General features: G+C 47.5%; 1 protein-coding gene across 2 annotated transcripts in view; it reads right to left on the reverse strand.

The window, feature by feature from the left end:
- The window catches only part of LOC140399096 (pappalysin-1-like), a 457,633-nt gene that overhangs the window by 374,759 nt on the left and 62,410 nt on the right, over positions 1–20,464 (reverse strand). For both annotated transcript variants that reach the window (XM_072488243.1, XM_072488242.1), the window contains exons 3-4: positions 4,215–4,360; positions 880–1,173 (exon numbers count right to left, since the gene is read on the reverse strand). In XM_072488243.1, the coding sequence (XP_072344344.1) occupies positions 880–1,173; positions 4,215–4,360 (440 nt within the window). The remainder of the gene's footprint in view (positions 1–879; positions 1,174–4,214; positions 4,361–20,464) is intronic.

A 20,464-nucleotide genomic window follows, 5' to 3' on the forward strand; every position in this document is an offset into this window, starting at 1 on the left:
ACAAAGGCCTGACAACAACATTACATTCAACATGTGTCAATATTTCTCTATTATCCCTTCCTCCTTTCCCTTACTCCCAAAAATATATCACTGACACTAATTTCCTTTGTATATTAACAAAGAGATTAATTGATGCTGAATGTTGAATAGAAGCTGTATTTGATGTGCAATTGTCATCAAACAAGAGGTATTAAAGGTAAAGCCTTTAAATTATCCACCAAAATACTTTTGGCTGCTGTATACAATTTTACAGGAAGACCAAAAAGCAAATAAAATATTTGTGAGAGATTTGTTCCACCAAGAAAGGAAAATGTTGTTCTTTGACCTTTTATTCTCTCTTCCATAAATACAATAATTTCCTGTTGGGTTTTGCTGCAGGCAAACAAAGGTCTGTTAAAATTGTTAAAAATATAATTGTCCTTTAATAATATTTGGATATTTGTTTAACGCAGTGTTTGCCATCAGTAGGGTACCAGCCAACACAAATATGGACCTTACAAAAGGTTTAACTGCAATCCCTACACAGGCCCTAAAACAACAAAGGATGGATTAGATAACTTGTTTGTTTAGTATAAAATCAAGACTGTTTGACAAATCAAACAGGGATCACTTAGTGAGGTCTCCACCATTTTCCTTTAAGGTGAGCAAATAAAGTAACCCCTTGGTTCCTGCTGCACTTGGTCAGTTTTATTGCAAATCCGACTAGTTTTTTTTTTGTCATTCCACAAAACAGGTTTCATTCGACAACTCCAAATGTGATAAGTGGAGAGGTCATAACGGATTCTGCAGCAAAGTCAAAACAGCAATGATTCAAGAAAGCATCTCTTTACAGGACACACATTCCTTTCATACACGTAGCCAATATAATGTCCTTTTTACCTGCATAACTCATGTAATTAAAGAAAGGAGTGTTGACAAAATGGCCAAAACCACATGTGTCATTTCCAGGATCAGGATCTTTGCACTGCTTATTTTTTGGTGTTGGATTAGTGTCAGCACACAAGTCGCCAGTCTCCATTGAGGCCTCCGTCTCCATGCACGGGTCAGTGCAGGATTCAATTTCAGAAATTCCCTTGAATACATGGTAGAGTCCAAGACTGTGGCCTATCTCATGGATCATGGTGTGAGTATGGCCTGTGATTCCGTAGAATGACGGGTTCAGCACTATGCCACCTATAGGAACAAACAGAATTGTGTTAAGGACAGAAGACAAAGGTGGAGGGGTTTAGAAGATAAAGGGGGAAATTAGACCATTGACATGTAAGCGGGTAGAAACATAAATAGTGCCAGGATAGAATCCCGAAACAGGCTGTCGAGTTTGAGGTATCACACATATCTCCTTTGAGCCATTGTCAAAACATTCACTGCAGTAAAGCAGTCTGTTGATCGAAGCTCAATGGAACATAGTTAATTGTAATCCTGTATTTCAAACTTATGCCATTAGTGGAAATTAGTTCACCCTGACTGAAAGCACGTGATCATCACAAATAGAAACATTCACTCAAACCTGTCCCCAGTCACTTCACAATTATGCAAGTTAACACACCAGTCCATTTTCAGATTACTTAATATTCATTTAAAATTCAGTGGGCTGAATCTCCGCCCCTGCGGAGTGAGTATTTGGTGGGTAAGGGAGGCACGTAAAATATGTCATGTGACTCGCCCACTGCCTTCCCACCCACCCCCGCCCTCATCCCCACAACACAGGGAGGGTGTAAGGCACCCACCCACCGTACGTTTATTGAGGCCCTTAAGTGGTCAATTATTGCCCGCTTATGGCCTCAAGTACACCTCCATTGCCATAAAATGCTGGACAGCAGCAGGCAGGTGAGAGTGGAAAGATTGTCTTTTTAAAACAATTTTGCACATCATTTGTGTGTGTATCGGGTACCCCTGCCCCGCCCCCCCCCCCCCACCCCCCAACTCTAAGATGTTAGTTTTTGTGCTTCCCTGCCAGGCCTCCACAAGCCACACACACACCACCTCCCTCTCTCGGCTCCCCCATCCCTCCCAGTCCAAAACCCGAGAATTACCTGGTTCCAGTGGCCATGTCTTCTTCATGCCGGGGATTCCTTGCAGTCCAGGCAACACCCACAACAGTGTTCAGGTGCTGCTGGGATTGCTGGAGCTGCTCCTGAGGGCGGAACTTTCTTTGCCTGAAGGGTGGAAGCCCAACCCTCAACAGGTGTAAATCGTCGATCGTGTGTTATTACAGTGGAATGGCTTTTTAAAAAAGTCAGTCGATTTGGAACCATCTTTAATTCTTGGATTTTATGCATACCATCCCCCCCTCCCACCACCCCAGCCCACCGACCTCCCTACTGGTCTACTCTTGCTTCCATTGCTTCAGTTCTTATGCTCCACTTAACTCCCGTACTAGCCTCCCCGAACAGGCGGCGGAATGTGGCGACTAGGGGTTTTTCACAGTAACTTCCTTTGAAGCCTACTTGTGACAATAAGCGATTTTCATTTCATTTTCAGCTGTTCGTAGCTTATGCCTCTCCTTCTGCTTCTATGCCTCTCCACCTCCTTTTTTCATTATTTCTTGACTTTTCCGCCCTTGCAAGTGGGAAAGTATGTGGAACTGCAGCACTTTTCATGAAGTCGGCAGAGCAAATGGGAAAATATCAATGGTGGCCAAATACTACCCGGGTACTACTGAGGTGTTTGATGAACACCTGCCACTTTACCGCATGGGTTTCTGAATCTTGGCTTCTGCAAATTGTCACCTGTATTAATAATGACATCTATTCCAGAAGCTTTTCAGGGCAACATGAGATAGTTCACAACAGTTCCACAGCCATCATAAAGGAGTGCAACTATTTAAGGCCAGAGTAGCCCATTCCAACAGCCTAGTCATCGATTCAGCTCAGCTTCAGATGGCACACTGGAGTACCTGGGCCATGAAACATCCTAACACATGAAAACAAATTGTGATAAATTTTTACTGGGACCTGTCTCCAGTGTTATTTTCTTCGCCTTCTGGCAGTTTGATAGTGAACTTTGCTGGGTCTGTTTCAATTCACTGGTCCTTCTTGCTCCTCTGATAACTTAGACGTCATGTAGTGAAAATACCATAATATTTTGAGAGAAAGATTTGTGGGATTGATTTTTACCCTTTCAGGTTTTCCTTGAAATGTAAATGCCTTTTTAAGAAATGAATCCTTCATTTGCTTTTGTCACACAAATGTTCCTTTGTGGGATTTTCCAAGTGGAGAGAGGGATTGTTATGTTCAACCGCATGCATGCACATTAAGAAAAGTGCTACGGTACTGAGTATGGAACTCTCTTCAAAGGATAGTGGCCAGCAGAAGACTGGAGAGGGAGAGTGCGAAAGAGAGACGGGGGATGTGACTCGGGATGCGACGCAGCCGGTAAATCTCTTGAGAGGCTTCTCGCGAGGTTTACCTGGTTCGCCACACCTCATAAGATCTAACGGGACCATCCGAGATGTCATGACCTGGGTCCTGCCAATGGGCAGGACCTAAATTTGTATATTTATGGGTGCAATTAGGCACACTCAAATATGTCTCCACCAGAACTAACAAGCACCCGGGATCTAATGGCCTCGCTGAGGAGACTCCAGTCGGACGCAGTTTAGCACTGGTCTCCACAAACGGGGACCAGGCAAAATGGCACTTGGGGGTCACACAGGTGATCGGAGGCTTCTGGGTAGGGTAGCGGCTTGGCCCTGCTGATACCACCCAGGCACCTTGGCATTGCTGGCCTGGCACCCTGGCAGTGTGAGCTGTCAGGGGCACTGCCAAGGGGCAAGGTCAGCAATGCCAAGGTGGCATTTTGTTTGCACCAGGAATTGGGCCCGAGGGTGCCCTGCCCTTATGAAGTGGGGTGAGGGCACCCCCCCAAATCGGTAAGTTGGGGAAGTCTGAGGGATGGGTTGGGGGATCGAGAGATCGGGGTGCCATTGAGCTCCTCAGTGCAGGAAGTGAAGGTGAGTCCAGCCTTGGCAAGGCCCGAAAATATAACAGAGTCCCGTTCGATAGCAGGATCACCGCTAACCCGCCCACAACAGGACTCTATCCCAGGGGAGAGCAAGAGACATTTTGAGGGCAGAACAATCTAAAAATAATTTCATGCAGAAAACTAAAGGGAAAAGGTTAATATGGCCAATTGGCCACATTAAAAATCAAGATGAAAGAGGTAGGTAATTATCACTGTACAGTATAAATGTTAATAAATCATGCATTGGCTACCTAAATGTGTCAGAGCTTCTTTGTCCCATGGCCATGTTGCAACTCCAGCCAACTCTTCATCAGATGAATTAGCAAAGAATATATTGAGATGTGTTGCACCATCCAGTTTCAGAATGTTCTTCAGCTCTTTCACATCCAAATATGCCCTGTAATCGAAGTATAAGTCCAATGAAAATGTTCTTTCATGCTTCATAATCTCCTCCATTTCTTGTAAACATAAAAATACTGGGCCTTCAATTTGCTGTCAAAATAATGGGCCCTTTCCAATATGTGTACATGCAATGCAAACTTAAAGTGAGGGCAGAAGTGAGGTTAAATGCAGAAATCCAGAAGTTGCCTTCTGAGATGCAGCACACCAGCATTAGCATAACAAAAGCAGCATCACACGCTAAACCTCACCACTCAAATGGGTTGAACAGTGCGAATTTTAGAACTGCTGAGAAAAGAGACATTTTTTGGTCAGTTTTTGTCTTACACTCCATGGCTGGTTTGCCCGCCAGCAGCCAGCCAGTCGTCAATGTGGCTGACTGCCGGGTAGCAATCGGAGTGAAAGAACATTTGGGAAGCCCTTCTCTTAAATATGCCAGGACTCTAGCAATCCTGGGATTTCCAGGTTAGGAAGATTGATGAACAAAAGCTGTTAGATTGGTTATGGTCCTGGGTGATCCTCAAATCTCCAGCTGCCTGACAGTGCCAGTAGTAGGCCTGGCCCTCAGCACATATTATTTTGGGCCTAATGCTGGACAAAAGAATGAAGTCTCTGGGGGAACCATTCGGCTACAGGCCACCACAACGGCAAACAGCACAGCCAGTGAAAGTATGATCCAGACATGTGGGCTTTATTTCCTATGCACCAGTGGTTCAGGCAGTTACTGTGAATCCTGTATGAGTGATCCTGCTCTCGCAGCCCACAGCACACCCCCAAAAAATAAATTCAGACTTAATAACTAGCCTTCTCTTCTGCTCAACTATCACCTGAGACTAAGTGATTGTTTTTAAGATTCATTTATGGGATATGGGTGTTGCTGGCTAGGCCAGCATTCATTGCCATCCCTAATTTCCTCTGAGAAGGTGGTGAGCTGCCTCTTTGAACCGCTGTAAGCCATGTGGTACAGGTACACCCATAGTGCTGTTAGGGAGGGTGTTCCAGGATTTTGACCCAGCGACAGCAACAATATGTTTCCAGGTCAGGATCATCCGTGACATGAATCAGAACGTGCAGGTGACGGCGTTCTCATCTGCCTGCTGCCCTTGTCCTTCTAGATGGTAATGGCCGTGGGTTTGGAAGGTACTGCCTCAAGAGCCTTGGTGAGTTCCTGCAATGCTTCTTGTAGATGGTACACACTGCTGACGTTGTGTGTTGGTGGTGAAGGGAGTGAATGTTTGTGGATGGGGTGCCAATCAAGTGGGCTGCTTTGTCCTAGTGTCAAACTACTCGAGTGTTGTTGGAGCTGCACACAACCAGGCAAATGGAGAATATTCCATAACATTGCTCACTTGTGTCTCATAGCTGGTAGACAGACTTTTGGGAGTCAGTTACCTGCTGCAGGATTCCTAGCCTCTGGCCTGCTCTTGTAGCCACACTATTTATACGGCTAGTCCAGTTCAGTTTTTGGTCAATGGTAACCGCTAGGATATTGATAGTAAGGGAATCAGGGATGGTAATGCCACTGAATGCCAAGGGCCGATGGATAGATTCTGCCTGGCATTTTTGTCTTGCTGAACTTAGACATGGAGTGCTCCCGTATCTGAAAAGTCGCAAATGGCACTGAACATTGTGCAATCCTAAGCAAACATCCCCAGTTTTGACCTTATGATGGAAGGAATGTCATTGTTTTTTTTTAAATGTAGAGTACCCAATTCATTTTTTCCAATTAAGGGGCAATTTAGTGTGGCCAATCCACCTAGCCTGCACATCTTTGGGTTGTGGGAGCGAAACCCACGCAAACACGGGGAGAATGTGCAAACTCCACACGGTCAGTGACCCAGAGCCGGGATCGAAACTGGGACCTTGGCCCTGTGAGGCTGCAGGGCTAACCCACTGTGCCACCGTGCTGCCCCAGGAAGGTCATTGTTGAAGCAACTGAAGATGTTTGGGCCTAGGACACTCCCTGAGGAACTCCTGCAGTGATTTGCTCAAACTGAAATGATTGACCTCCAACCGCCATCATGCCAGGTATGACTCCAATCAGCAGAGGATATTCCCCCTAATTTCCATTGCCTCCAGTTATGCTGGGTCTCCTTGATGCCACACTTGATCAAATTCTGCCTTGATGTCAAAGGATGTCACTCTCTCCTCACCCTTGGAATTCAATTGTTTTGTCCATGTTTGAAGCAAGGCTGTAACAGGTCAGGAGCTGAATGACACTGGCGACCCAAACTGAGTATCTCATTAACATGTTGCATACTCTGCCCAGAGTCCTAACATGAAAATTGGGTTCCAAAGTACGTCAAAGGACTTCAATTTGCTTAATTCATGCAGACTACCCAGATGTTCAGAGGCAGCCCCATGAGCAGATAGATCAGCTGTGCATTGAGAATGAGAATAAAGGTTTAAGTCATAGAATCATAGAATTTACAGTGCAGGAGGAGGCCATTCGGCCCATCGTGACTACACCAGCCCATGAAAGAGCACCCTACCTAAGCCCACACCTCCACCCTATCCCCGTAACCCAGCAACCCCACGTAGCCTTTGGACAGTAGGGGCCATTTTAGCGTGACCGTAACATATTTGGACTGTGGGAGGAAAGCAGAGTACCTGGAGGAAACCCACGCAGACACGGGGAGAAAGTGCAAACTCCACACAGACAGTCACCCAAGGCCAGATTTGAATCCGGATCCCTAGAGCTGTGGGACAGCCGTGCCAACCACTGTGCCACCATGCTTCCCGGGTGTTCTGGTTTCCTCCCACAGTCCAAGATGTGTGGGTTACGTGGACTGGCCATGCTACATCTCCCCTTAATATCCAGGGATGTGCAGGTTAGGTTATGGGATTACGGGGATAGGTTGGTGTCGACACTATTAGGCAGAGTGCTCATTCCAAGGGTCGGTGTAGACTCGATGGGCCAAATGGCCTCCTTCTGCACCATAGGGATTCTATGAATTTTGACCAGTAGAACTGTTTCTTTATTGTGGATGGTCAGGCTTATATTATACTATAAAATGTGGTTTCATGCTCTCAATGCTAGCAACACCTGTATGAATACTGTCAATTTGTTTACTGGCTTTAGCAGAGGCTGCAGCATGCCATTGAGTGGAGCTCAACCATCGATAAAAGTTAGCGTGCAGAGCTGTCTTGCTGGATCCTGATCACTTTTGTTTTACTGAAACTCTACTGTGCTGGATTACACTGCATCTGACAAATCCAAAGGTTCAGCTGAATCCAAAGATTCTATATTCAAGTACGTCTCATTCAGCTGGTTGAATTCGGATAGTGCAGTTTTAATTCCCATTTTTTTCTCCGTTTCGTTTAACTCATTCCTTCCAAACATCTGTCCGTAAAGGTAGATGAAGCATCACACACTTACTGCCAATGATGACCATCAGATTGCGTACTCGGTTGTTATATTTATGAGGTCTACACGATTATTATATTTTGGGCCGGTGGCTTTAAATTTAGGTTAGATGAAGGTGTCATGTGACTTGTTCTTCAGTCTGTCTGACAGGAAGCCTGGGTGGTTTGATTGATCGAGATCAAAGGAAGGCCCAGGTTATTTTACTGAGAAAATGGTGCAAGGCCTTTATATGTGAAGACACTGGATCAACTGAGAAGTTCCTACTCAGTGAAATGGGAACTCGGGAAACCATTGGAATCTAGGAGTAACTTTTAAAAAAAATTTAGAATACCCAATTCACTTTTTCCAATTAAGGGGCAATTTAGTGTAGCCAATCCACCTATCCTGCACATCTTTGGGTTGTGGGGACGAAACCCATGCAAACACGTGGAGGATGTATCTAGGAGTAACTGCTGACTTTTTGCTAAAAGCACCGGAAGTCTGTGGAGAGTGACCGGTGATCTGTATACAAGGGGGATATCACTTTCTGGAGTTAAAGTATAAATTGCCGACTAAAAGAAAATGGTGTGTCGTCAATAGCATTTTTAGTCATTTGTTAGAGTAAAAGTTTTATAATGTGAAATCTTGTTGGGTCATTCTTTCAGCTAATAACACAAAGAATGAATCATTCAAAAAAATGGCCTCTCTGGAGGTTATAACACTTTAAAAGTATCAACAGTGGGCCGACTTCATGGACCTTGACAACCTTGTCTGTGGAAAATGGAAGGGGATAAGGTAAACCACACTATCTTTGTGGCAAGTACGATTGTAAGTTGTGTGATGTGAGCACAGAAGCACCTCGTCCTTGTCTACTTATACCTGACTGAGGAGCTTGTCTCTCAATTTACATTGAGGGTTGTGGTTTCAGTGGAGAAACCTTCACTGGAAAAATCTTTGGAAGGCATCTGTGCTGTGGCAAATTCATATGCTGGCAAGAGCAGGCGACAAAAAGGAAAGGGGAAATCAGCATCCTAACTGCAGAGAATCTTCCATAGTTCAGATGACAGAGGGGACTATGTGAAATAGTGAGTTGGTTTATCAATTCTCCTGGGTTACGAATGTGGAACGTACAAGTGAGCAGTTAGGTTTCACACTGTTGACTGCTAACCAGCGCTCTCCACTTAAAGGCAATATTGAAAAGGCTCATTTGGATTTGTCGCAGCACAAACCCTTTGAATGGCAGCCTCAAAGTTCGTGTCCAAATGCAAAAAACCTGGACAATATCCAGGCTTAGGCTGACAAGTAGCAAGTAACATCCGCACCAGGCAATGACCATCTCCAACAAGAGAGAATCTAACCATTGTTCCTTGCCATTCAATAATATTACCATCACTGAATTCCCCACAATCTGGGACTGGGGCTGTTTAGCACAGGGCTAAATCGCTGGCTTTGAAAGCAGACCAAGGCAGGCCAGCAGCATGGTTCGATTCCCGTAGCAGCCTCCCCGAACAGGCGCCGGAATGTGGCGACTAGGGGCTTTGCACAGTAACTTCATTTGAAGCCTACTTGTGACAATAAGCGATTTTCATTTCATTTCATCAACATCCTGGGGGTTACCATTGAACAGAAAGTGAACGGGAATAGCCATAGAAGTGCTATGGCTACAAGAGAAGGTCAGAGGCGCGGAATCTTGCAGCAAGTAACTCACTTCCTGACTCTCCAAGCCCTGTCCGAAATCTACAGGGCACAAGTCAGGAATGTGATGGAATACTCACTCCTTGCCTGCAGCTCCAACAACACTTAAGTATCTTGGCACCATCCACGACACATTAGCCGACTTGATTAACACCCCTTCCACAAACATTTACTCCCTCCACCACCAATGCACAGTGGCGCAGTGTGTACCATCTACAAGATGCATTGCACCTCTCCAAGGCTCTTTAGACAGCACCTTCCAAACACCAGACCACTACCATCCAGAAAGACATGAGCACGAGACACATGGGAACAACATCATCTAGAATTTTCCCTTCAAGCCAATCACCATCCTGGCTTGGAAATGTATCGCTGTTTCTTCACTGTCTTTGGGTCAAAATCCTGGAACTCCATCCCGAACAGAACTGTGGACTGCAGCGGTTCAAGAAGGCAGCTCACTACCACCTTCTGAAGGGCAATTAAGGATGGGCAATGAATGCTGGGCTAGCCTAGTGAAGCTTATATCCATTGAATGAATAAAAGAAAATGCTGGAGTGGGGCATTTCACCGACTATTCACTTACAATGTGTACTTAGAGGTGCAATTGAAAACTCTGAGACCCTGACAGTCTTCCAGTACATGTTTCACTGTGCCGGACTATTTGGTCATGCAGGGCTGACCAAATCAAATCCTCTCTATACCTGATGTGCATCAATATTTACTTTTAATCAGAGAGCTCTGGATAGCAATCAGCAGCGTGAACCTTAACTGCTCTTTCTTAGACTTCCCCTTTGAAGCCCAGAAGATTCAATTAGGCAAGTTGGGTTCAAAGCACAAACCTCCGACAAAGCAGAAACAACAAACAAAAATAAAAGCACATGACTGAGGATGCTGGAAATCTGAAGTAAACACAGAAAATTCTGGGGGAAAAACTACATAGAGAGAGAAAAACTGAGTTAATGTTTTGAGTCCGGAAGACTCTTCTTCAGGTTGAAGATTGGTAGAAATGTCTTCACCTGTTGAGTTTTCCCAGCATTTTCTGTTTCTACAACAAACAAGAACTTAGCTTTACATAGCAAATTTAAATGGAGTGAAACATCCCAAGATGTTTCTCAGGAGAGTTATCAAAGACAATCTGACACCAAAGCAATTAAGGAGAGATTACACCATGTGATCAAAATCTTGGTCAATGAGGAGAGAGAAGACAAGGGTCTTAGAGAAGGAATTCAAGAGTCTATTAATTTTTTTATTTAAAAATAAATAAATTTAAGAGTACCCAATTCATTTTTTCCAATTAAGGGGCAATTTAGCGTGTCCAATCCACCTAGCCCACACATCTTTGGGTTGTGGGGGTGAGACCCACGCAAACATGGGGAGAATGTGCAAACTCCACACGGACAGTGACCCAGAGCTGGGATCGAACCTGGGACCTCGGCGCCGTGAGGCAGCAGGGCTAACCCACTGCACCACCGTGCTGCCCCCAAGAGTCTATTTATGACCCAAGCAGCTGATGGCATTGCCATGAATGATGGAATGCACGAGAGGCAGGGAAAATAGTCGGTTCCCCAATTTGAGCCACAGACAGAGCTTACCTGTACAATTTATTATTAATGACTTGTGATGGATGTGATCATTTGTTGAGAGCAAAGCACTATTTATTAATCTCTGACTCAGTCCACTGTCTTTTTTAAAAATATATTTAGAGTACCCAATTATTTATTTTCCAATTAAGGGGAAATTTAGCGTGGCCAATTCACCTACCCTGCACATCTTTTCGGGTTGTGGGAGTGAGACCCACACAGGCACAGGAAGAATGTACAAACTCCACATGGACAATGACCCAGGGCCGGGATCGAATCCAGGTCCTCGGTGCCGTGAGGCAGCAGTGCTAATTACTGTGCCACCGTGTCGCCTCGTCAATCCCCTATCTAAAACCAGTTTTGTTCGTTGCAAATTTAGTAAGTGACATTCAGTTCTTTCTTCCACAAATAAGTTCATTAAGTGAGGGATCAGTTAGCACAGCTGGCTGGATGATGGTTAATGATGTGGAGCGATGCCAACAGTGTTGGTTCAATACCCTGTACTGGCTGAGGTTATTCATGAAGGCCCAACCTTCTCAACCTTGACCCTCACCTGAGGTGTGGTTATCCTCAGGTTAAATCACCACCAGCCAGCTCTCAAAGGGGAGAACAGCCTATGGTCCTCTGTAACTGTGGCAACATTTACATTTAGAAAAATACATTATTCAAGAGATCATAACCTTAAAATTCAAGCTAGATTGCTCACGGGTATCGTCTGAAAGCATTTTTTCATACAAGCAGTTGTGAAAATCTCGAACTCTTTCCATCACAAAGCTACTGAGGAGGTAAATTGACTATTTCAAAACTGCAATTCATAGATCAGTGTCAGACAATGTTGCTGGAACATGTTTTGTGAGACAGGCTCATTCATGGCTCATGAACTAAACTCCTGACTGATGTGTAACTTTTGCCATAATTCCCTGTGTTTTCCCACAGCGAGCTGCACTCCAGCGCAGGAGAAGTGCGTGGTGAGGAAGCGGGTAGTGAGAAAGTCCACTTTTTTTTTCTTAAATAATTTTTTTTTTTAAATAATTTTTATTGAGGTTTTCACAAAATATCAACATCAGAATGAAAAAGGAACCCAATAAAATTAAATACAGAACAAAATAAAACAACCCCCGTGCCCCCCTCCCCCCTATACATAAATAATAAATTAACACCCCGAATTAACACAAAGCAAACATAGCAAATATATACACATCCTCAGATTCCTCCCGTGTAAACAAACATAAATAAAAGAGAACCCCCCCCCACGGGTTGCTGCTGCTGCTGACCATTGTCTACCGTTCTGTCAGGAAGTCCAAGAACGGTTGCCACCGCCTGAAGAACCCTTGTACTGAGCCCGTTAAGGCGAATTTCACCCTCTCCAATTTAATAAACCCCGCCATATCGTTGATCCAGGATTCCACGCTTGGTGGCCTCGCATCCTTCCACTGAAGAAGAAACCTTCGCCGGGCTACCAAGGACGAAAAGGCCAGAAAACCGGCCTCTTTCGCCTCCTGCACTCCCGGCTCCCCTGCAACCCCAAATATTGCGAGCCCCCAGCCCGGTTTAACCCTGGAACCTACCACCCCCAACACCGTCCTCGCTACACCCTTCCAAAATTCCTCCAGCGCTGGGCAAGCCCAGAACATATGGGTGTGATTTGCTGGGCTCCCTGAGCACCTAACACCTGTCCTCACCCCCAAAGAACCGGCTCATCCTTGTCTCGGTCATGTGTGCCCTTTGCAGCACCTTAAACTGTATGAGGCTGAGCCTCGCGCACGAAGAGGAAGAGTTCACCCTCCCAAGGGCATCTGCCCATGTCCCCTCCTCCATCTCCTCTCCCAACTCCTCCTCCCACTTACCTATCAATTCCACCACTGAGGCCTCCTCTCCTCCTGCATCACCTGGTAAGTTTCCAAGATCTTCCCCTCTCCAACGCCCCCCCCTCCCCCCCCCCCGAGAGCACCCTGTCCTGTACTGCGCGTAGTAGCAGCCGCGGGAATTCCATCACTTGCCGCCTGTCAAACGCCCTTACCTGTAAATATCTCAAGGTGTTCCCCGGGGGGAGCCCATATCTCTCCTCCAGCTCACCCAGGCTCGCAAACTTCCCGTCCACAAACAGGTCCCCCAACCTTCTTATCCCTGCCCTGTGCCACCTAGAAAACCCTCCATCTATTCTCCCTGGGACAAACCGGTGGTTCTCCCTTATTGGGGTCCACATTGAGGCCCCAACTTCCCCCCTGTGCCGCCTCCACTGCCCCCAGATTTTGAGGGTAGTCGCCACTACCGGGCTCGTGCTATACCTCATTGGAGGGAGCGGCAGTGGCGCCATTGCCAGCGCCTCCAGACTCGTACCCTCACAAGACTCCGTCTCCAGCCTCTTCCATGCAGCCCCCTCCATCACCCACTTGCGCACCATCGCCGCATTGACGGCCCAGTAGTACCCACAGAGGTTGGGCAGTGCCAGTCCCCCCATCCCTACTCCGCTCCAGGAACACCCTTCTCACCCTCGGAGTCCCTCGCGCCCACACAAACCCCGTTATGCTCCCGTTGACCCATCTAAAGAAGGCCTTCAGGATACAAATGGGGAGGCACTGGAACAGGAACAAAAACCTTGGGAGCACCGTCATCTTAACTGACTGCACCCTACCCGCCGAGGACAGTGGCAACGCGTCCCACCTCTTGAACTCCTCCTCCATTTGCTCCACCAGCCTTGTGAAATTAAGTCTATACAGGGCCCCCCAGCTCCTGGCCACCTGGATCCCCAAATACCTGAAGCTCCTCTCCACCCTTTTTAGTGGGAGCTCGCCAATCCCCCTCTCCTGGTCCCCTGGGTGACCACGAACAACTCGCTCTTCCCCATGTTGAACTTGTACCCTGAGAAATCCCCGAACTCCGTGAGGATCCTCATTACCTCCGGCATTCCCCCCACCGGGTCCGCCACATACAGCAGCAAGTCGTCCGCATAAAGCAACACCCTATGCTCCTCCCCACCCCGCACCAACCCCCTCCAGTTCCTCGACCCCCTCAGTGCCATAGCCAGGGGTTCAATCGCCAGTGCGAAGAGCAGGGGGGACAGGGGACACTCCTGCCTTGTCCGTCGATGCAACCGAAAGTACTCAGACCTCCTCTTGTTCATGGCCACACTCACCATCGGGACCTCGTGCAACAGACTAACCCACCTGATGAACCCCTCCCCAAACCCAAACTTCTTCAGCACCTTCCACAAGTACCCTCACTCGACCCTATCGAAGGCCTTCTCAGCGTCCATCGCCACCACTATCTCCGCCTCCCACTCCCTCGCCGGTATCATAATAACGTTCAGGAGCCTCCACACATTCGCGTTCAACTGCCTCCCCTTCACGAACCCCGTCTGGTCTTCGTGGATCACCTGCGGCACACAATCCTCAATTCTCGTGGCTGAGACTTTTGCCAGCACCTTGGCATCTACGTTTTAACAACAAAATCGGCCTGTAAGACCCACACTGCAGGGGATCCTTGTCCCGCTTCAGGATCAAGGAGATCAGTGCCCGGACATCATCGGGGCAAAACCCCCCCTCCCTTGCCTCATTGAAGGTCCTAACTAGCAACAGGCCCAACAGGTCCACATATTTCTTGTAAAATTCGACCGGGAAACCATTCAGCCCCGGTGCCTTCCCCGCCTGCATGCTCCCTATCCCTTTGGCCAGCTCCTCCAGCCCAATCAGGGCCCCCAATCCCGCCACCAGTCCCTCCTCTACCTTCGGAATCTTCAATTGGTCCAGATACAGTTCCTCATAAAAGCCCTGAAGACCCCATTGATGCCAACCCCACTCCGCACCACACTCCCTCCCCTATCCTTAACTCCCCCGATCTCCCTAGCTGCGTCCCGCTTCCGAAGCTGATGCGCCAGCATCCGACTTGCCTTTTCCCCATACTCATAAATCGCCCCCTGCCCCTTCCTCCACTGCGCCTCCGCCTTCCTGCTGGTCAACAGGTCGAATTCGGCCTGGAGACTACGCCTCTCCCTCAACAGTCCCTCCTCAGGCACCTCCGCATACCCCCTGTCTACCCTCACCATCTCCCCCACCGAGAAAGTCCACTTCAGTTCCCGGTGATAGAAGCACAGCTCCTAACATTGTTAAAAGAACCCGTATACCCCACCACTCTTGCCCTTCATCCCTCTTCTACTCCATTCCCTTGCCAAGAAACCCCAGTGTATTCTGCACAGCCACTCACTGTTCACTATGAACAGTTGCAATATTAATGGAAATTATTACATTCCTTGGTTAAAAAAATAAATCTCTCACCATCTACCAACATTTCCATCAAAACATACTATCACTGACACTGCAAAAATGCATTCTGCCACATTAAAAAAAATTGTCATACTTGTAGTCCCTGTAGGGCTGTGTTGACAAACCAGAAACCACATCAATGTTACAATCTGTTATTACAACATCTTAACACTGTCATTCATTCTCAGATGAATGAAAAACGTTCTGCACTGAAAATCATTGCCACTTAAATCTCAGCCATGCATTCATAACGGCCACAAAGTATCGTAAGTAGCCAGATTGTGCGCAGAATTTTACCAAAATGTCAGTTCAGGTGAGAAAACTAGAATAAAACCCATCGACTTCACTGGGGGATTTCTCACAGCATCTTATGCTACTTGAAGAAAATATTTTCTCCCCAGAAGAATTACGCCACACTTCATACACTACCCCGCTGATTTGCTCGCCTTGGGATACTTAATCAGTGCAATCATTGGGGTATCCACATAAACACCTCTCCTGGTCCATTTGAGAGCCATGGCAGCATGGAAGCCAGCTCCATGTTTTACTGAGGGAGCCCTGACCAGACTGTTGGATGCGATGCAGCAGAGGCTGGGTCTATGTCCCCACAATCCGGGAGACGGTCCATCAGCAAGGCCACCATGCCAGCCTGGGAGGCAATAGTCATCTCGGTCAGTGATGGCACTTGCAGAAGAGGACGGGGCAGCAGTGCAGGGTAAGTCTGCCATCTCCAGTCTTTCACTGCACCCCTTCACCCACTCCTCGCACCTTCAAGGTGATCTCTCACCTGAGAACGTCCACCCAGGGGATCCCGGGGATCCCTAGCCCATCTGACACCACCCCCCCTCTCTGTGAGTGACACATCTCTCGCTCCGCACACCGAGGAGGGCAGCATTGCAACACCTGTACTGCTCGAAGGTGTGCCCAGATCGTCAAGGTACTGGCTCCCACAGGAAATGCCCGCCAAAGTCATCCCAGGAAACAGGCCGTGAATGGCGGCAGGCCACCTCTATCCCAGCTGTGGGTCCTGGAATTACTCCTTGATGTAGTACAAGGGTGAGGAAGAGTAGGAAACTGTGGCATGTAGTGGGCACAGCTGACCACAGACTAGTTAAGATAGGACACCACTGTAATTTAGCATTTGTGATAAATATCACTTTGTCTATCACCAGACCCTCCACCCTGTCGTTTCATGGACACAAGTCCACAACGCTTGACGCTTCATCCCTGTAGGCTGTGAGAATGGCAGCGCCATGTCTCCCCCACCTCCCACACTGATGACTCATTTAAGATGTGCTGCTGCTGGTAAACCACAACCCGGCACCAACACTCGGCCACATAGCATAGCAGCCACTTTCCTCTATTGATGAGGATGCCATGGGCTGACAAAGTGCTGAGAGGCTGCCTACCCCAGAGGTTAGTTGGAGGAACACACCAAGACTCCTGGCATTGAGGGGATGGGAGCATATCCTGCGTCTCTGAACCACATGATAAGCTCGTTCCTTGGCTGGGCACGTTCAACTCCATGTCAGGCAGGAGTCAAACATATCTCTGAGAATGAGAAGAGCCTGCTTCTGTCCTCAATGCAAGTCATCATCATTGTCCTGCAGAGTCCTGCTTTAGTGCGCTACCTATGGAATCAGACGCCACACTATTGCTGAGATAGTACTCGTTCTTAAGGAGATCTCCTCATCCCCAAGCCTAGAGGCTATGAGTGCATCCCCAAGCGGGACCGGGCCAAGGCCAAAAGCCCTTCATCCTCCTTCTCCACGGGTTGTCCCTCGCCGCCTTCCTCAACCTCCTCCTCATCTGAGGAAATGTGGCGCTCCTCCATCTCCTCCAGGTCCAGGTGGTCTCCCCTCTGCAGTGCCAAGTTGTGTAAAGTGCAGCAGACCACAATAATGCGAGTCACCCTATGGGGACTGTACTGCAGAGATCCCCCAACCGGTCCAGGCACCAGAACCGCATCTTCAACTGTCCGATCACCTGCTCCACCAGCATGTGCGTTGAAGCATGAGCCTCATTGTCTCCGTCTCAGTTTGTGGCCTCGGCACTGGTGTCATCAGCCACCTCCTTACTGGGTACCCCTTGTCCCCGAGGAGTCATTCCTCCAGATGATGCTCTCCCTCAAAGATGTCTGGAATCTGCGAGTGCCCCAAGGTATCATGGATGCTTCCCAGGAAACAGAACATACCTGCATAATTCGCAATGTGTGGTCACATGTGATGTGCCTGTTGAGGGAAAGATATAAAGGTATAAATGGCTCCCCATGATACCATGGAGTCCACAGGGCCATGTTGGTGCAGTCTATCAAACCTTGCACTCGGCACACGCCAACTAAACGGGTGAAGTCCATGGCCCTGGTGCCTTGGCTGTCCTGGTCCCGGTCCAAGTTTATGCCCATGTGGGCCCTGGCATTGAGGGTATCTGCCACCTTCGGGCAGCACGGTAGCATTGTGGATAGCACAATTGCTTCACAGCTCCAGGGTCCCAGGTTCGATTCCGGCTTTGGTCACTGTCTGTGCGGAGTCTGCACATCCTCCCTGTGTGTGCGTGGGTTTCCTCCGGGTGCTCCGGTTTCCTCCCACAGTCCAAAGATGTGCAGGTTAGGTGGATTGGCCATGATAAATTGCCCTTAGTGTCCAAAATTGCCCTTAGTATTGGGTGGGGTTACTGGGTTATGGGGATAGGGTGGAGGTGTTGACCTTGGGTAGGGTGCTCTTTCCAAGAGCCGGTGCAGACTCGATGGGCCGAATGGCCTCCTTCTACACTGTACATTCTATGATAATCTATGATAATCTCCCTAATGCACCTGTGAGCAGCTGACTGGGAGATGCCACACATATCAACGGTTCAGCCCTGAAACGAGCTGCTGGCATAGAAGTTCAGAGCTGTAGTGACTTTACGGGCCACTGGCAGTGGGTGTCCTCACATCCTATGTGGTGCCAGCTCATGCAGGATATGGCAAAGGCCCCCGGGTCAGGTGCAGACTTCTCCGGAACTGTTGCTGCGACATCTGAAGCTAGGAGGACCAACTTTGGAAGACCTTTGTCTGATACTGTTTCAAACGGCACTGATCCCTCTGTGGTACTGCTCCCTGTGCATCTGAGGGCCCAGGCTCCCTCTCCTCAGCAGGGCTGCAGTTTTGGCAGCTGCATGTCTCTTGTCGGCTGTTGCTGTATCGCTAGGAGCAGAAATGCCAACTCGAACAGGCTCAATGATTTTCCAGCATTGAAAAGAGCGGTGAGGAGTGCTGAGAAAGCTCTAGCCTCAGCCCACTACTCCTCTAGGACCTTCACCATGCGCTTCTCCCTTGGTGAGTGCTTCTTCGCTAAGCCTCACACACTACCCTCTCACACTAGCATATCGCCACTCCTGTCCCTCTCAGGTACACCAGGATAACACGCCTGGACACTCAAACATCTTCCAGGCTCTTGTCTCACAGCCGTTCCCCAACCCCAAATCCTCCTTATTCCTCCCTCCCCCATCCTCCCCCCGGGAGTGAGTGACTGACCGTCAGCCTGGCCCTGAGTTGAACTGATCTGTATCCCCCCCCATCCTTTTCGATGTACCCTGAGCAGTGAAGAGCATGGGGAGTCATGGCTGGCTGAGCACTCACCTCCCATATCCCCTCAGAAGTGAAGCCGCCAGGTTCACATAAAAGCAGACCTGTTGTAAATGACACCGGCATGACATTGCGCCAGCACCCGGTGAAAATTCCGTGAAGGGTGAATGATATTAATATATTAAAATGAGGCTGGCGGACCCGTGTGACATGATTCATACTACTTCACTGATGAGAGGGTTGCGGTAAGATTCCAAAACCAGTCACGCCAGAGACAATCACAAATTTTGCTTCTCTCCAGATTTTGAGCCCACACTGACTTTCTCACGGATGGAGAGAGAAAACTCAAAATTGCCCCCTGCTTTCACGAGTCAAAATCGGTGTTTTGTTTTATCAGCCAGAGCTATCACACCATTTAAACCATAGTTCAAAGGATGGTAACATATGCTGATTGTACCATTTTTCACACATTGTGGTATTTTCTCCATTGAAAAATTGCTGTAATTCATGTGAAGAATTACACAATGCTGGTCAATGTAAGGGTCAACTTATCTTTGCAAGGCAGATCCCTATGATGAATCACTGCAGTTAAATGCATCTAGATTACAATATACCACATAATAGTGGCATCTGAAAGTATGCAAATATTTTCCCCATATCTTTCAGAATGTCCCTGGCACCTCAACAAGCTTTCCATTTTCTTCACAAACTCTCAAACTGGTTGTTTTTCATGGTGTGTGAGAGGAATCCCAATTAAAAAAATTTTTTTTAGAGTACCCAATTAATTTTTTCCAATTAACGGGCAATTTAGTGTTTTCAATCCACCTACCTTGCACATCTTTTTGGGTTGTGGGGGTGAAACCCACGCAAACACGGGGAGAATGTGCAAACTCCACACGGACAGTGACCCAGAGCCGGTATCGAACCTGGGACCTCGAGGAACCCCAATTTTGATCCCTCATTTAAAATGGGGTCCTGACTTAGCGGCATGGGTGTGTATTTTACATACAAGTCATTCATAATTCACAAGAAGTCCAGCGGAAAATGGTGTGGTGTCGGGAATGGGGAGGAAAATGGGACTTCTTCCAAAATAAGATGGAAGTGCTGCACCAAAATGTGTCTGGGCACCCAGATGAAAATTCGGCCAGAGGTGTCAATCATGGCTCAGTTGGTAAATACTCTCACCCGTCAGTCGGAACATTTAAGTCCCATTCCAGAATCTAAGCATGAAAATTAAAGGCCTGTAAAAGATGCCATTGTATTGGTTTAAGAAGTCGGGAGTTTCCCTGTTGTTCTGCCAATATTTATCCCTCAATTAACATCATAAAAACAAATTAAATGGTCATTATCTTTTTGCTTGTGGGATCGTGTATGCACACTGATTGCTGTGATAGCTACATTACAACAGTGTCCTCATTTTTAAAAGTACTTCATTGTCTGCAAAGCACATGGAGGCATTTGGCGATCTTGAAAGGTGCTCTATGAATATAAGTTTTTTAATAATATTTTTTATTGTCACAAGTAGGCTTACATTAACACTGCAATGACGTTACTGTGAAAAACACCTGGTCGCCACATTCCGGCTCCTGTTCGGGTACATGGAGGGAGAATTCAGAATGTCCAATTCATCTAACAGCACGTCCTTTGGGACATG

The sequence above is a fragment of the Scyliorhinus torazame genome, chromosome 22, assembly GCF_047496885.1.
Source record: "Scyliorhinus torazame isolate Kashiwa2021f chromosome 22, sScyTor2.1, whole genome shotgun sequence".
Classification (NCBI taxonomy): Eukaryota; Metazoa; Chordata; class Chondrichthyes; order Carcharhiniformes; family Scyliorhinidae; genus Scyliorhinus; species Scyliorhinus torazame.